The 19,225-nt window shown below is 40.7% G+C and overlaps 1 protein-coding gene across 1 annotated transcript in view; it reads right to left on the reverse strand.

Annotated features, from left to right (window-relative positions):
• MYO5A (myosin VA) overlaps positions 1-19,225 on the reverse strand; it is a 102,151-nt gene that overhangs the window by 63,672 nt on the left and 19,254 nt on the right. Inside the window, exons 2-4 of the mRNA XM_084293118.1 lie at positions 18,683-18,793; positions 17,035-17,206; positions 10,129-10,273 (exon numbers count right to left, since the gene is read on the reverse strand). Coding sequence (XP_084149244.1) covers positions 10,129-10,273; positions 17,035-17,206; positions 18,683-18,793 — 428 coding nt within the window. The remainder of the gene's footprint in view (positions 1-10,128; positions 10,274-17,034; positions 17,207-18,682; positions 18,794-19,225) is intronic.

Here is a 19,225-nt window from a genome sequence, read left to right on the forward strand (position 1 = left end):
TCAAAGGAGATTCAGCACTGGAAAAAAGAGTTCTACAAATTGACTTGAGATTCCTTACATGCAGAAAAGGGTTTTGCAGAATACAAATTAAATGACAGTGCACAAGAAACCAGGAAGTGGCTTAGAAAAAAATAATCTCGTTTTCAAGACATGAAAAAAATTTTGTTGAGGATGTGCATACGTCTTAATACTTAATTTTAATAGCACTGACTACTATTAACTTTAAATTCTGTATTTCATAGAAATTGAAGAGATGCTTTCAAAAGGGCTCAGAATGGAGGAAGCTCTACTCCCATGTGGTCACAGCTGCCAACCTTAGTGGAAGCAGGAGTAACACTGTACACATCAGAGACGCCCAGTGACAAAGTGCTGCAGAAAGACCTACTGATCATTGAAAAGTTGACTGTCATCAACTTTAGCAATTTCATCCGGCCAAAAATAAAATAAAATAAAATAAAAGAGACAAATAAGGAAAAAAAGTGTAAGAAAATAAACATTAACAGTTAATAACACTAAAGGCAGAGTTGCCAGTTTTCAATTTTTATTCCTTAAGGTAGCTGTACCTTTCTGAACCTGGCTCCCTCAAAAACCAAACTAGCTTACTGCATTACTGCCATTATTTCACAGCAAACTGTCCACACATCAGGATAATCAACACATATAGATTGAAAAATCCCTACAGATAACTTTGTTTACCTTTTTCCTCTATACATATGAAAAGAAAGTCCCTCTTTGAAGCAGGAACACTAAAACAGTTAAAAACCCATCAATACATATTTCAGAGGGGATTCAAGAAGCTCAGAGCTATTCGATTTAATCATCAAAGCACAACATTATTTTTGTGTTTTATTCCTTCCTATGACTGATGCATTGGATGTATCACTTGATCTTGTCTTTCAGACTCATGACTCTAAAGCAAATAATGTCAAATAGATGTATATAAGCACACATACCACAAAAACATCAGCCCGGGAAAACAAACAAAAAGAATACAGAATTATTGACATCAGCTTCAATACATGTATCAATCCATCCTCACCCAAGCCACCAGCATCTCTGCCTGGCAAAGCTGTATCATTAACAGCTGATTTTAAAAGATTTTGATGTGGACTTCAAACATTCGCCTGTGACGCGCTACTTCAAAGCTGAGCTTTCTTAATGCCACATAACATAGATGAGATTGGCAGAAGAGATCAGAGTGAGACGTCCTTCGTTCAAATGGAGAGACCAAATAGAGCTATTTGATGAGAACATTAGTGCTTACTTTGCCTTTCATCCCAAATCATCTACATCTGTTAACACTGAGGACACTGCCAAGGTGCTGATGTTTTTACAGAAGCTCCTTGTCAGTGTGGCTTGAGGGAAAAATATGACCCGAAGATGGCCAGAGCTAAGAGGTTTAATTAAATCTACTACCATTTTTTGTGGGGTGGATTTGCTATTGGTTTCTTGTTTTAATTTAGAGTAACATGTTTAGGTGATGGCTAACGGCACTGTCCCCATGTCATGTGACAGATTCATTTTTTATTTAAATAAAAACTGCACAAACTGCTGCTCAAGGCCTGATCCTGCAATCCATAAACACCAAATCTCTTACTGCTTCAGCGCAAGACCAAGATCATGATAAATAGCTTATTTAATCCAACAGAGACAGTCTCATCAACCTGATCTCACTGTTGCTACTCTATTGCACTTCTATGGTAATGGAATAGACTCGTAAGCCTGAAATTGCTTTAGATTTTTCAAAACTGAACCCTGATCAAAGGATGTTAACGACTAACCTGACGCAAACTCCCGGGGAAGTAATCTGTGACTCAGGGAACATTTGGGACATTTTCTGTTCTAAGCATACACGTGATTACCATTTATATCAATGTGAATCGTGCCCATCAAAGACAGAAAAGGAATCTGAGTTTGTTTTCTGAATGACACATCATCCTACAGCTGAATTACAGCAGCAGGAAAACTAACTCAAGAGAAGTTGAAAAATAATGACATCGATGAAAGGTCAGATAGGATTAATTCTGAAAGGCTGGCATGTTTGAAATCTTGCTGTACTTCCATCAGCTACAGCTACTCCAAGAGTCACAGGATTAAACACTAAGCACTAACACAAACTTAGCTTAAACTGAGACATATTACCTTCTGAAGATTTTCAGACTGTGCAAGAATACATATACACGCGTGCAGCTGGCACGATTAAGTGTCTCCAGCAAGGCAAGCATAACACTGAACCAAGTAGGCACCCTATTTTTTGCAGTCCATCTCTCAATATCCCAGCTGCATACTTGTGACAGTGGATGACCAAAATAACCCGTAGTATCTGGAGCCAGAACATTCACACATCTTTGTATCTGAGAGCATGACTAAACAAATACATTTATTAAAGATGTTTCCTTCTGTGAGGCAGCTATAGCAAAAACAAGAGCACAGAAAAAATTACCAAATAATTTTCTCATCGGTAAGATGAAATAAAACAAGTTTATACAATGCACTGAAAATAAAACCTGCATGGAAGTGCTAAATATTCTAACTGCTTTATCAATGTTCCCAAATAACTTAGAAGTAATGATGTTATGGGAATAGAGAAATGCATCTAATACGCCACCTGTTCCAAACAGCTTCTTCCAGCCTTGGTGTAATTATCAACACAAAAGATTTCAAATTCCTTTCTTGTGAAATCCATTAGCTTTCATCAAGATAAAGTAAGAATTCTCTGCAGTATCGAATGCTTTGTGACCTTCGCAGAAAACAACTTGATTAACTTACTAAGAAATTTAGGAAGGAACTTCCCAGCCCCAGCAGGCTGAAGGGAGCACAGTCTTCAAAGGACTGTGCATTTTCAGATACCAGAAACAGGATGAGTAGTAGAAGAATGGCTGGGAAAGAACAAAACATTGAGGTGCTATCAGAGAAACAGAAGGGTAAATCCATGGTATATGGATAATGGTAAGATTTTGCACACCTCATCTGAAGACTCACTAAATAGGTCTCACTTCAATAAATTGAATTGGATGGAGCATTTTCTAAAACACCAGTGATTGCAAACTTAAAACCAAAAAGTTTCCTAGAACACTCTTCTTCAGCACAAAACATGGTTTTGGAGAAAGAAAAGGATTTTACATTCCTGTAATTCACACTACATTGTTGGACATGGCCAAAGTGCACATGCAGGTGAAGGACACAGCATACACCCATGCATTTCTCTACAGGAAATTCTGGACAGAAATGTGGTAACCTTAGTCACAGTGGCCTTTCAGCACAGAAATGCAAACAATAGCTCAGAACAAGCTATTGCATTTCACAGCTCAGTATGCTAACCGTGAATAAAAATAGCATCGCTCTGTGTCTGTAATACAGGGCACAAGGTCTAAAGCAATGTGAAATGGGCCAGTTGTACACATGTACATGCAATGCCTGTATTTACTACATGCCTTTTTTTGAATCCAAACTTTTAGCAAATTTCCAGGGGGGTTTGCGCTGCTTCAGTTAAGAGTGACACTACAGTTAGGTTTTAATGTAGTGCTGTGTATTCAGATTGTATGCAATGTCCCAGACAGAGGGAGCTCTTCTATGCACACTTTGAAGCCCTTTCCAGCTTGCTCTTCTGCAACTCCCAAGCAGCTATTCACAGCTACCGTGTCTGCACTACAAGAGCCTCTCATCCCTCTGACCTCTGCAGTAACGCAGAGCTCACCGCCCACGCTCTCACCAGCACCAGCTCTCTGTCCTGTGTTGGCTTGGGTGCCACGTTCACTGCTTAGTCCACCGCAACCCAGTTCTGCACAATGCTTCTGTGGGCACACCTGTTTGCTTTTCTGAAGGACCAAAATTGCCTTTTACACTTGTCCCGAAATAAAAGGCAGCTGTAAAAGCCTCGAGCTTGGGAAGGTTTAACACAGCACGGCATCATGCGGCAGCAAGTGAGGCCAGGCCATGCACATGAAGTGACACGTGCTCACCGTGAAGGACTTGGAAATTCAGCACCGTGTCCATCAGGAGCCATTACAGGAACAAGTCCAGGATCTGATTTTCAACCACGAGTAATTTAACTGATCAATAAATAAATAAGAATTCATTCGGCAGTTTTCCAGTGCTCTCGGATCAAGACAGAACAGCAGCACCTTCGGGGAGGTGCCAGGCCAGGGCCGCCCGCCCGCTACTTCTCACAGCGGCAGCATTTTTGCCCTTCATTAACCTTCTGAACAAGCTATTTTAATCACAAAAATCTTTGCAGCCCTAAATAAGTTCCATTATCCCCTGGTTTCTGGATTTGGCTCTCTGGCCTCCTTTATAGGAAAAGCACCCTGGTTTTGTACTTCCCAGCGCTGCCAACAGCCCGCATGGACGAAGGCCTCTGTCTACTCCCTCTGCTGGGCCTGCTGAGCCTGCCTGGGAGGTGTCCTCCTTTGGGACAAGTCTCCCCTGCACCGTCAGCACCTCAGCACCGATAAACGCCAGCCCCATGTTCTGCCTTCACCTGCACTGCTCCTCCTTCCTGCAGAGCCACATCATCCCTGCGCTCCCGCTGAGGGAGCCGACAAACCCGCCCGTGTTGGCACATCCCACAAGGTGCGGCCTGACACGAGGAATTATTTCTTCCACTCTCAAAGGGCTGTTGTGTGGAGTAACAAGCCAACTTTTGTACAAAATAAAATTAAAAAAAACGTACAGAATGCTGTATCAGTGTTAAAGATTATTACTAGCGACTAAAGGGCTTTGAACCATTCTGTGTCAGTGTGATGGGGGGAATTAAAAGAGTTGGTTATTAGCGCTGTGCCCAGCAAGAAGGGTCACTTCTTGTGCAGAACAGCAGTTCGGTTTCTTGCTCTGTCCCACCTGCACACCCTGTACCATCAGTTTATTTTGACTATCTGGATCTCACATGCTCCAACCAGAAACACCCTGCTCTTTGCATAAACCATGCTCCAACAATTCAGATGTGTTTAGCTGCACCTTGAGTCACAATTTGTACCGACTAATCAGTAAATTAATTCTTTGTAAAGAGTATTCATTTTAATAGGTAAGAAATATTAGTCCAACAAACCATCTTCTTTAACCACATTCCTAAATACATTTCTAGTTTAACTGCTCATTAAACATAGCAGCACTTCTCACTGACATCCTGTTCAGCTGCTGGACAAAAGAGGATGTTCTGAGCAAAGGAACTGGAGGCTAGAAGCTCTGTGTTGGGATCCAGCTCTGGGGTGACAGGAGGCATGACCACAGCATACCATCTCCACCTTAGCGTTTTTTTTCTATGCAAGTGGAAAATGATATATTAGCATTAGACACAGACTAGTGAATGTAGAGTGCCTGGAAAACATGAAGTCTTTTATAAAAGGAAACAGTATCTGTTGCCTGGCACAGAGATACCTTAAGTCTGCAGGAAACGAAGGCATGAAAAACCTAGCATGTTAATTTTTGTATGTTGAAAACAAATAAGCTACAGGAGAATGCTGCTATGAAACCCATTCAAGTGCAGCACTATCAATCACTTGCATTTTATTGTGAAGCTGGTGGGATCAAGCCATCAGACACTGGATTAGGATATTTCCAACTCTCTATGTCTGTTTCAACAAACGGAAAAAATGGTAGTGATCTCCTCTGTAAAGGACTTCGAGATCTGCTCATGGAAGTGCCACACAAAGGTGAGCTATTACCATTATATATAAGCTGATTCAGCTGCAAACTCAGCTACTACAAAACTCCACAAGTTCTGAAACATCTTATGGGCCTGTTCAACAACAGCTTGGTACGAACATTTCGCATCACTCTCAAAAACAGCACATATACTTTTTTCAGTGAACAAATTGCACCACTTGCCATTTCAACAGTATCCAGGAAAAACAGCTCTGGACTGTACAAACGCAAGAAGGTGAAAAGATAATGAATTGATGGTAACATCTCTTGACACATACAAATTAAGAAAACTGAGGTCAGCACATGCTGCAAAATCATGACAGATTGCACACCAGAGGAGCACAAAGATGAGCCAGCACTATGGAAGTGATTTATCTGGGGATTAGTCAGAGGTCACTCTAGCAGTAGTTTACTAAAGCTCATTGCTTAGCTACCAGCAGGACACCTCACATGAACTCCAGCTTCCAGCTACAACCATGCTTAACCCTTCTGCTGCCTAAAAATAATCACTGCTCAAACAAGTAGATCCTTGATGTTATATCAGCTTGAATAGTCTACCTGCTGTCTTATACTTGGTATTATCACAAAATGTCAGACCCAAAGTATAAGGGTTACTTCCTTAATCCAAATCATCCGTTTGCCCCAGAAATGACAATTTCTTTCCCTTTTCATTCTAATTTTAACAGCAAAGCCCCAAAATAATCATCTCTCTTCAAGGTAAGTATTTCATCTGAAAAGTTGTATGTCACAGTCATACGTCAAAGCAGGCTGCTGTACGCCTGCACAGTGCCTACCTACCATGGCAGGCTCTCGTTTTGTAACTGCATGCAGACCTGTGACGCATTGTTCACCATCCCTCTCCCAATTTCTGGTGGGTGTGAACACAGGATCCATTTGTGAGACAATGGGAAACAAAGCAGCACCTAACCAAAAGTGCATTTTTATAACAGGACATCAGCTTGGGATGGCTCGGATAACTGGAGATTGTCAGTCAAGGTGTTTTTAAAACACCTACTCACCAGCTCACCAGGCTTCCTTTTTAACAAAAAGTAATATAAACAAATCTTCATGTAGCTCAGAGCCATCAGACACATGCCATAAAACTGACAAAATGGATAGGCAGCCTACTTATTAAAGATAATTTAATGAAAAAGATACATGCTAACATCGAATAAATCATTATGATTTGTCCAAATAGAAAAAAACAAACCTTCAGAGACTGACTCTTAAAACAGTATTGCTTTCCATCTTAGCACTCACCGAGTTTTATAGGGATCTCACCAATATGTAATTCTGTTTGCAGATGTAACTCAACTTGCACTTCGCTTAACAACTTTACTAATTAATCAGAAAACAAAGACTAATTTCATTTATTAAATTGAAAAGCACTGACCTCTGCTCTTTCTGTCACTAACTACAATAGGAATGGAACAAAACAGACCGAGAAAGTATTGATAAAACCTTTGATAACCTATTGATAACCCCTGGTGCTGCCCCACCACACTGCAGACTAACTGCCCAGACACTTTGCTCTGCTGGAAAAAAACAAAGAAATACAAATCCAAACTGAAAGTAGTCCTAAAAAGTTGTGCATGTTTTACTGGGCTGCGGTAACAAAAATCAGTTATTTGATGATCATGTGTGGGTAAAGAAGAGCCATGTTGCTTTTTACTAATCTTCCATATTTTTGTATTGTATGTACTGAAGACACAACGTAAATACTTAGTTTACTATGACTAGCTGTCATGGGTCATTTTGTTTGGCTAAAGAAGACTGCAGAACAGTTACAACCAAACAAGAGAAGAGTTTCGCAGTCACAGTAAAGGAAGCAATAAGCTGGCAAGAACAAATTCTAAATCGTTGAATTATAGATAACAAGAAGACTTAAGGACTAAATATTTATGTGTTGAAGCATTATGGATAGAAGCATCATGACTAATTATTCCCGTCATCATTTAAACATGGAGTTAGGACAGATTAGAAGCAGCAGAAAAATAAATCTCTGCATATATATATATGCATAAATGCAGATTGCTGCCATCAGTATAGCTACCATATGAACAGCTGATGCAATTATTAAATCATTAATGAAAGTCATATACAATTGGATTTTCTTTTTTAGATAACAAACAGCAGAGCTGTAAATATTCACGTTTTGTTTCTTTTAACTTCATAATTCAGGAGTAAAAAGTGATTTATTTAGAGTGCAGAAATTATCACTGATATTAAAGAGTAGGAAGCAACTAATGAACTGGAAACAGCATTCAAAAACCTCATTTAACTAGCAAACACCCCGTAAGTCTAAATGACAGTAGAAATTCTTAAAAATAAACAATCAAACAAAAATAGAGAGAAAAGAAGCATTAAGAAAATAAATAAGCAATGGAATTGTTACTTCAGTGTTGAGGAATAGAGAGAAAAGGAAATAAACATTAGGAAAGTAAATAAACAATGAAATAGTTACTTCAGTGTAGAGGAATGTTATGAATTTTCATTGCGTGCTCAGATTTCACTTTGCACCTATGAAAGTACTGTCATTTATTCATAAAAGAATAACAACAACATCTATAACATGTTGTAGGCACACAAAGGAATTAATTCATTGATGCTAGAGGATTATTTAAGATCATTTCCATGCTTATGTAATTTCTCATCATTTGTTTCAAAAAGAAATTTCTACCACACCTTATTTGTTATTATTCAGGATAGCAGAATTGCTGGAGGGTGCATCTAGAACTGAAGAGCAGGCAATTAACTCAAAAAGAAAAAGCCACAGGAGAAACTCTCGCCAAAATCTCAGCCCTCTGAGCCTACCTCTGACGTCAGAGAAGGAAATAGAAGATAATGCAGACAGAAATCTTCACTGTACAGGCTTCAGCTAACAAGTGAACAGAATACAGGAAATCCAGGAATTTGAAGTTTCCACATAGGTAAGAGGTAAGCCACTCTAGACAGTGGTTAAAAGCAGCCAGTGGAGAGAGATCACCTTCCAACCAACTCTATTAACCTCTGCTGGTTAACACTAAGAAAAACTCTGGGAATTTGGATCACATCCCCCACTGACATATAATTGCAGGTGTGTACTGTGCCTCAGATGTACAAAAGGTCTAACATATTTTTACTTCATTGAGCTTTTAGAGTGACTTGACTAACAATAACCTGTAGAAAAACCGCTATCTAGATTGAAAGAGCCACAATGCAGATGTAACTGTCATGACATACCAGTTTTGCCTTTGTACTCCTATACCAGTTGCCTTTTTTTTCTTAGTAGAAGGAAAGTGAGTACCTCTAGCACAGAAACAGTGCAAGTGTACAGTATTCCTGAAACATTGCCTACTTTGCAATTACCCTAAGCATGAAATGTTGCACTGTACTGTACCACTTTCTTTTCAAACTACCTATTATGTGGGTATCAAGTTAATCATGGTATTCACATACACAACTGACTTCACAACGTATGGAACATGCTATTCATTCTAGCACTCATAGGAATTTTTAAGAGAACAGGTAGCTAATTGTGGAAATGAACATTTTATCGTTTTCAACCCATCTTTGCCTTGCATCCCCCTTCTGCAGTAGAGCTTGAGGGCCACTGCATTTAATTCAAAGCTTTTTCACTTTTTTACTTGATTGATTTGCTCATGAGTTGTATTGTCAACAAGGAAAACTATACCAATAGCTTGTAGCTGAACAGTGAGGATAGCAGTGACCATTTTGCTAACCTAAGATGACACAGTAGCCTGAAAGACTCTTACGATGGCAACTATTTCAAAAACCTTCTCAAATTGGCAGGTTCTTGGGGTGAGGGAGAAGAACAGTTTCTAACAACGACTTTCCTTAATCTGCAAGTTCATTTTCATGCAGTTTTTGAGGAAATAAGGACTTCCTGCACAGCTGTTACAGTGTCCTTAGAGACACAGTTTTGGGGCACTCTCTGTGCAACCAGTCCTGCACTCCCTCTTAATTCTAGTCAGTAACAGTCAAAAGCAGATTACATAGCTGGGACTCTACTGACATGACTAGGAGCCTATAATAGCATGTAGCATTCATAAGCTGGTTGATTTTTCTTTTTCTGTTATCAGTATCATACATAAATATGAAACAGTTAAGAATCTGGCATGTCTCCCTTTAAAAAGCCACCAATGATTAAAAAGAATCTCCACAGTTTGCTAATCAATTTAAAATAACATAATCTTATCATGCACTGGACTAATTTTAGACCTAAATTCTGAAGAGATCTGTCGTTATTCCTGTTACCTGTCAGCAGCCAGGATCTCCAAGGCATTCATAATGTTTTACTGTTCACTATTTTGGGCAACTTAATCTCTTATGAAATATACTAAAACACTAAAAACCATGTACTAAAAATAGATCTTGCAAACTACTTAATGAGCCATAAATGAAAAGAAGTCTGTTGGCCAGAAATTTTAAATTTTATTCCTTTCCAAAAAAACTATGAATTCAAAACTCATGTTGTCTACAAACCTGGCCATCTGTTTATATGCCTCTTCTGCCACTGCAAAGATGTGTGGATCCATATCCCCCATATTTTGGCCGCTGTACGCATTGATGATATCTTCGCCATAGATAGGCAGTTGTTCATAAGGATTTATGGCCACTAAGACGATACCTACAAGGGAAATGAAACAAAGAGAGTTATTAATAGTTGTTTCAAAACAAAATAAAAATGGCTTTAGCACCAACTATTTTTCTACCTTTTCTAAAAATATTAACTACACAAGAATAAGGACTTGATTTATTATTGACTTCAAGAGATATTTAGTCTGAACTTAGTTTTGTGTACAAAAAGTAGAGTAAGTTTACTTCTACCCTGCTTCAGGGAACACACTGGAAACAGCTTTGTACGTCATCTTGTTGCCTGCCTTTCCTAAAGCTAGCATGCATGAACAACACAACTAGATTCAGCGTGCCCACTCCGAATAGTCTGCTCAGCACAGTAAATCGATCAACGTGCATTGTATTTCCCTGTATTTTATTGTATCTGTGTTTGTGAATTATAGCTACTATACAGCCTTGATGACCAGAAATTGAATTACCTAAAGGGTATTAACCCTTCAGGAGTTATGCCATGCCCAGGACTAACACCTTCAGTTTTTGTTACAAGCAACAAAGTAGAGACGGTGTCAGTTGGATGCCAGGAGGTCTCTCTCTACTATCTGGCAGAACAACCTCCTGCCTGGAGGAGGTCTGTACAGTGACCCTTCTGAAGGGGATCAAAAAAACACACAGCCATATTAGCATGGGGCCAATATACAGAGGCACACAGTCAAGTTAGAAAATAAAGTAATTATACCTCTAGAAGGTACCATGAAGTCCTCATGTTATATGTCTGAACGGGTAACTACTTATACTTTCCATTTTCTATTTTTTCCATCACAGTTATGCACTTACCTGTCTTTTTTATACCCCTCATTACTACACCATTTCTAATCTTGTGCCATCCTTTTCCTCTCCCCACAGAGACTACTTCCAGTTCCATTCTCTTTCACAGGAAAACTCAGTCTTACGCCACACATCTTTCCTATCCACAAAGTGCTTTGGTCCAATTTTCTTTCCTGCGAGAAATGAGGATTTCTCTGCCCACAGGGAAGCTTTGAACAAAGAGTACCGATTCCCTTCGCTTCCACAGAGTTTACAATCAGTAGGAAACTTTTACTTGCTCCATGCAGAAGTGAAAACACTGATCACTGCCCTGTGAGACCTGGCCATTCAAGGCAAAACATGCTCTCTTGACATGGTAATTAATCCTCACCTTGAAGAGGTGAGGAGGGGAAAAAAGAGAAACTCTAATTTTAACTGTGGCCATTTTAAAAATAGAATCTCCTCACATATGTATTTCATGGTGCGTGTGGCTGTGTAACGCCTGTAGCAAGCATGCTATAGACACTCCTTGGACAACCCGCCCCCGAAGTACCCACGCTGAAAGCATCTCCATGGCATTCAACACATTTCTAAATTTACTCAGAGATTCACATGCACACGCACACACTTCCTCAGGGCAGATCCCAGCCCTCTGCTCTATGCAGATTAGTGCTGTGATTTCTATCTAAGAAATTTTCCATGCAAAAGCTGGGAGGAGGGAAGTGAAAGAGCCTATGATCTGGCTCTGCTGCTGTGAGCATCATCCCATTTTTACATCCTGTCATGTATTTATAAATCAAGCACAAACTGTAGCAAAAGCATTAGACAATGACAGATAAGTTTTCAAGAAGAGATCTGAGAGACCTTGATCTATGTCCTCAAATATCTGGCTAGTTAGATGTCTAGGCACGCCTACCTAACCGAGTCAGTGTTTTTCCATCAGCCATGACTTCACCCAAGTGACTCAGGAACTCCAGTAAAAGTCCCTGTAAAAAAGCACGCTAAGTTGTTAACGCTGTATTGACGAGCCCAGAACTAAAGAGGGGTGCAGGCATAAAGGAGCTCAGTACTGGCAGACTTGAGGAATATTCTCAGTGCAAGGAAAACCTGCACTTTGAAACTGGGAAAAAGCAATTGAAAAGTCGTTTGTTTTTTTTAAGGACCTTGTGGTGCCCATCAGATGACCTGAAAATCAGCAGCTGGGGGGCACCTGGGAGCCAGGCTGAGGTGGGCGAACCAGTGGCTCCCCACGCCTGCCTGCCCTGCCCTCACTGTGGCACTGCTCCAAAGGGGTCCACAGGGCACGGAGCTGCTGTGTCCCTGTGTGCCAGGGATCCAGGCCAGCACAGGAGAGGAGCTGGCAGCCCAGGAGAGCAACCAGACCGGCCGCCCCAGCCTGGTCTACCACCGGCTGATGATAATTTCCTTGAGCTGCTCGCAGCACAAAGATGGCATTGCAGAGGTGGAGGATGGGTTGCAAGGCAAAGCCAAGCGGGAGCTCGGTCTGGGACGTGAGAGCTTTCGGTGCCCTGCTGAGCACAGGGGAGGTAGAGGTAGACACCAGGACACCTGGTACAAGAGCAGCCTCCCAGCACGCTCTCCCAAGCGCTGCAGAGGACAAGGGAGCGTGGCTGGACGCAGCCAGGGCAGGGAAGAGGTGGTGGTGTCCCAGGGCCTCGGCGATGCTGCCAAGAGAATGCCAGGAAATTCGCTGCTATGAATAATACCAGGAAGCACCCTTGGATCCTGCAGGCCCTTTGCCAATATGCAGGAACGCTTCCTCCCTTTCCTCTCCTCAGCGGCACCGCTGGGGACGCATCCTCAGGATTTCTCAGGCCTGTTTCGGCACTGAACGAGAGCCATGCCACGATTCCTAATTTCATCAACAATGTGCAAGTGCTAGGGAAAATGACGAGGACTGAGACGACTCATTTGCTCTGCGCCCAAGCCGCTGTGATGGCTTCGCAGTGTGAGGGATTCAGGGCCCCGCACAGCGCTGAACACCTGGAGGGGCTCTTCTGCAGCAGCCCTCCCACGGGAGCTGGGCACACACGCCTCGTGCAGCTCATTAGCCAGGTCTCTGCTAATTCCCTTGCACTTGCTCTGACACTCGTAGCACCCCGATGAGGTTTCTCAGCCCTTCTGCGCAGTACAGCTCGTTAGCAAAGCGCACACAGCACGGCAGCAGTCAGGGAGAGTCCCAGTGGGAGCTGTCGTGCAGCGAGAGCCGAGCATTAACCACCCCGGCCTGCTCCACCTCACTGCCCGGCCGCGAGCCGGGCTGGACAGGCTCCTAAAGCCTCTCGGGCTTACAAGTCTAATCCAAGAGACATTTAAAAACCTGTGCAAGACTTCAGACAATTCCCTCCTCCTGCTTTTGGCTACGTTGGCACAAACAAAGCCTTGAATTCAAAATGGGCAGCCCCGTGACAAGTCTCCAGTGTATTAAAATCACTTCATTTCAGGAGTGGCTTGTAAGATCAACATGCCACCACCACCTGGAAATACCCAAAACAAGTGAGGCAGAAAAAACGTGCTTTCTCTGGAACTTTCAATCAGGCTATCTCACAAGACTATAATCCAGAATAATTTAGATATAATTTCTTGCTATCTCTACTAAATCACATGGCTGTTTTTATAATAAATATCATGGCCCTTCCCACATCGTGTGTGTTCTCATTCCTACAGTTACATTAAATTGAACTCTGGCTACTCTTCTTGCCATTCTTCTTACATACACCCCAATTCAAGGTAGCTGATTCTTTCATTTTGAATGTATTCACCCTCCTGTGGGTAAACTGCATATTATTGCAAATAATTTATTAATTTAAAGGTTGCTGTCCTTTATAAAAGGCAGTATTTTTTACATCTGAACTAATCAGCAGTTTTCGCTGGAGTTTTGATCATAGCCATAGCAGTTTTTCCATATAAACATTCAATTTTTCCTTTCAATTTCCTCCAGTAACTCTTCATTTCATGTTCTCAACAGTAAAACAAAACTGTAAATCACCTCTGGATTTCTGGTGACAGGCTGCCCTGTTAAGAAATCAGGAGTTCTTCTATTTAAAAGCCTGGGTTACCTCAAAGTGAAATTTTCCAGAATTTAATACCATTTGACGTAGTACACTACTGAAAGAATAGTTTAATTAATTTCTAGGGCTGTGGAAATTCATCCATCCCAGATCTAGTTCTGCTGGTTGAGAGCAATGTTACCATAATTCTCTTGGTAGATTAAAACATTTTTAAATCTCCTTCAGGCTAAATCAACTGGGTTAGCTCAAACCATCTTCAGCGGGTATTTAAACTAACCTGGCTAACGTCTGAATCAGATTAAGGAGGCACATACAGCTCCTTCCACGGACAAAGCTCTAAGGCAATAATCTTTTGCAGAGGGGAAGCAGCACATACTTAGGACAGAAACTGATAGTGGTTTGCAAGGTGAGTGTCTGTGACCAAAGCAGCAGACTTTTAGGGGTAACTCACCAACTTCATTTCACTTAGCCTGTAATGTAACATACATACGCCTACCACCCAAGAAACAAATTCAGAGCACACTCTTCGGTTCAGGCAGCGTCCAGCCTCAGTCACCTGCACCGTGGCCACCCGAAACTGCCACAGTGCCCAGTCCCCATGTTTCTAATTCACGCAGCATGCATTTCCCAGAGGTGTCACTTTGCGTTGGGAAGCACGAAGGGTGATCAAGCTCAGCAATCCCACATCACCAAACCCCACAAGCTGCTAAAGGCCTTCCAGCCACAGGAGAAACTGTAAAAAATCAGCCAAACCCACAACTGAAGTAGCACTAGGAAAAACATGAAAACAACAAGTTTTCCCAAACAGCAAAACAAAACCAGCTGACAACACACTCCTTTTGAAAAACTCTTCAATGATGTTAAACATAATCCATATTTAGAAGCAAACAACACAAACCAGGCAGGCTGTCTCATGGTATGGGCATGGCACTTGCAGGCATGGAACCACTAAACCCATAAATTGGAAACAATTTACAAGCTCAGGCCATGGGACTCCGGTTACACAAAAGCCCTTTCACTGAACACTCCCCCATCAGGAGCTTTACTCGAGGGCACTAGGGACGGAAACATGGGCTTTGTCCATGTTCAGGGATTAAATCACGCACCCTTAGCAGGGGCTGCCCAGGGGAGCTGTAGTATCTCCACCACTGGAGGTGCCCAAGCGCTCTTTGGTCGAAGCCATGAGCACCCCCACCTCGTCAGACCTGCTTTAAGGAGGGAGCTTCACTTCCAGAGGTCCTGTCCAACCTCAGTCATTCTGTGCCTCTGGCCACATGCTGACCACGTGAGGGACAAGGTGTGGATCCCACACCTTGGGAACGAAGGCTGGTTGCAAGCAGAGGGAGGCGAAGTCTGATTCAGGCCCCCGTGGTCTGGACACTGCTGAGAGCAGGGCTGGGAGCAGATGTGCTCTGCTAAGCGCCCACAGATTAGGAACGGCCAGAGGGACATTAACGTCTGCACTGTGCCCACTGTGAGGAGCTGAACATGCCGATTACCTTATCCCTCCATACCCATCAGCACTGGGGAGCTGTACCAGTGACCAGAACAGGGAAAAATTGACACTTGGCACATTCCACCTGAAGACCAGGACAGGACAGGGCCTTCAGCTGCAAAATACAAGTTCTTTCTTCAGACACCTGCAGCCAGGATTCACTCATATCTGCCGAGGGCCATCTTGCAACACTATTCCACAGCCTGCTCTACAGTCTGCAAAGTGACACGAGGTACAATGGAGTTATAAATAGCAAGTCTAACGTATGATGGCATCAAGAAGGCTCAATATCCTCTGGCACGCCATAGCAAGAATGGGGACTGTCCTACAAAAGTCTGATTAGAAATAAAGTAAAACCGTGTATTTAAAAAGAAATCATGGGGCATGTTTTCTGCTGGCATAAACTGGGCTATGATGAATATACACACGGTAATTTGACTACATGTACTGGAAGAATGTGTCTTTGTTTTAATCAGACAATTACAAGAAGGAAATTTTCAGTATCTGGTTTCCAGCAATCACATCATTATATTATGCTTTGTTTTACTAAGCTTAAATGTAAAAAAAAAAAAAAAAAAAAAAAAATATCTAATGACTTAAACCGTTCCTTAAGCATTAGCACAATATCCAAAATAAAGATAAATTAAGAAATGGTTGATAAAATAACAGATTTTATATATTGAAAGGTTATATGAAAAGTTCAAAATGTGTTCTGACTAAACACTACGATTTAAAAGAAATACATGTGCACACAGAAATGAGCCCAGAAGCATGAAATCTAAACCTTAAGCTTGAAATACCTCAAAAAGTGTCCTTAAAACAGATAACACAGCTGTAATTTTGTACCTATGATGAAGTGATTATTAAGTAACTTCTCCCCACTTTGGCTACCTGAAAATATCACAGGTAACCTCTACTGTGAGTTAAACGGTATTTTGAAAACCAGCATTGTTCATGATTCTGAACAGAGAAGCATTGGCTCGTGCACTGTTACAAATTCACTTGCATAGTTCCACTGATTGGAAAACATGAAAAGGAAAATAAACGGGTATCTTCTGCACATAGAAACAGGTGCTCAATACAGATGGAGGCAATCAAAGGGAGGAAGCAATAAATCCATCAAACAGCCAGGCTGACCTCCTACATCTGCAGCGTGTGAAGCTCCCCTCCAGCCAGCGCCGACCTAAGCATGCCTAAGGGGAACAATGATTAGGGAACAATGGGCAAGCTGAGATTGCTGAATACACATTTTATAAACAGAGTCCATTGGGAAGCTAGAGGGCCATAAAGTGAAGTCAATTTTCTCTGAGCCTTAATACTTTCAAGCTGACTTGATGCACTTAGTGACCACAAACACTGGGACTTTCAGAGGAATAGCCCAACATGCCCTACCATTAAGTTAAAAGCACATATATCAATAATCAACTTTTCCTGTCTAGTGCATTCAGTGTGAAGATTATAGTATAAAAAGACAGTACTTGCCACAATAGGTATAAATGAGCTTAGAGTCTATAAATCGAACTTTGAGGTTGTGTAAAACAGCAGGTTCATGGAGATAACTGAGTGCTGTGAGGTCATTTTCACCAACAAGTATGTCAGGATTTCGCAAGGGCGGGAGTTCCTTGGTCTTCGGATCAAGGCAATATTCTAGGTCCTGAAAATCAAACGGAAATGTGTTGAAAGAACTGGTGTTTAGGTTTCCTCATTCAATACCTCCAACTATTTTCTCCCAGCAAAACATTCACAAGTTATAAAAGCACAAAACAAGATTTAAATTATCTGATGATTTGAGTTAGCAGGCTGTTATCGAAAAACGTAATTAATTTTTTTCCAAAAGGGTTTTCTATATTCAATAGGTAACAATAAAGGTATATCATCTTCTCAAACTATTACTTAAAGAAATCCCTTGCTTTTTCTGCCATATCTTTTTATTAAATAAGCTGAAATATTATATCATAAATCTAATTATTTTTTCTTATTATTTTACTCTTGAGTGGAACAGAGGAAATAAATTTCCATCAGTCTATAGCCAGCTTCATACACACTAATATGACACAAGAATGTTGACAGAGCACTATGAAAAACGTAACCTGAAAAAAATGCAACCTACAATTTATACAGATATAAATTAATCTCTAATGTAGAGTTTTAATTGCATCTGTCTGTAGAGGCAACAACACTTTACCTGACATTTTCTTGTCCCAACATAATGTATCCTAACTAGCAAACACCCTCATTCTATTACATGCAATGTGAAATGTGCAACATCAAAGCATGGCCTGGAATACGGGGGGTGCAAAATTACTTTTGTCAGATTGAATAGGTTTGCTCAGTTTGCCATATGAGATGTGAGCAAGTCAAAGAATTAAAATTCATTCAAGTAAAATACTTTATTTGTAAGCTACTCTATACATATAATCTGCTCATTTTACTTAATTGCTATGTAGACCTCTACCTGAAAGTAGGATCTAAGTTGCTCACTGGTAAGAAGAAAAGAAATTGAAAACAAATGCGTGACCTACTGCAGTAGGTCTTCATTTTCTATGAGAAGACCTGAGGGATCGCTTTCATTATATATTAATATTAAATAACCATTTAAACAGCATAAGAAAAAATAAACAGGCATTAACTGCAAGGATGTGCTCATTTCGTAGAGATGTTATCATTTCTGTACACAGTATACAGCATTATTTTTCAATGCTCTTAATCCTCACTCCATTCTACCATTATTAACCTTCCTGTGACTATGCTCAACTTAAAAGTCACATTTTTTTCTCTGCAACACTGTTCTCCTTGCAGTCCGCTGGAATATCAAACCAGAGTTAGAGCTTTAAGGGCGTAAGTAGAAAAAAATGATGTAACTGAATGTAACAGGCAGCTGGATAAAACCAATGTTTTAATCTTACTTATTTTTAAAAATCAGGCAAAATGGAATTATGTAATTATAATTTACAGGAACTATAGAAAAATAAGCTGTCACACAAAAATTACTCCCCAAAGTCTGTGGACAAGAATAATTGCACATATATAAATACGGATGTAGTTTAACAATATAGCTTCCTGTGTTAGATACATCAATCTCTTGTCAAGAGCAAGAACGATCAGCTTCTGATTTAACATACAGACCTACCTTGCCCTCTTCAAGTCGAAGCTGAAGAACTTTATCTCCAGGTTTATAATCTTTGAGAAGTTCTGCTGACTTCCAGACTTCCTCTGGATCAGGGATCCAAACCCTGGCATACTGCAATATTAAAGAAAACAGCAACAGATTAGTGACTTCTTTCTGCAACATAGTTAAATCATCATCAACATATATTACATACCAACACCTTTTTTCCTTTTCTGTTTTTAAATGCATACATTTAGCAGCCAAACCTATAAGCAAGATATGAGTTAATTAGCACATCTGAGGTGAATTAGTTTTCTATTGACACAGGGCTACACAAGCTTAATTTTATTGCCTACGCAGAAAGGAAAAGGCATTTCCCAGAACCAAGAATGTTCCAAGATGCACATTAAATGCTGAAAATCTACAAACCAAACCATCTGTGTTTTCAGAGAGGTCAAAAACCTGGCTACTAAAAAAATCACTTAAGAGTAACTCTTTTGAGCCGATTCTAAATGCCTTTACAATATAACATCATGCAGCAACGTTTATTATTATGAGAACACT

The sequence above is a fragment of the Netta rufina genome (genome assembly GCF_964035555.1).
Source record: "Netta rufina genome assembly, chromosome: 11".
Lineage (NCBI taxonomy): Eukaryota > Metazoa > Chordata > Aves > Anseriformes > Anatidae > Netta > Netta rufina.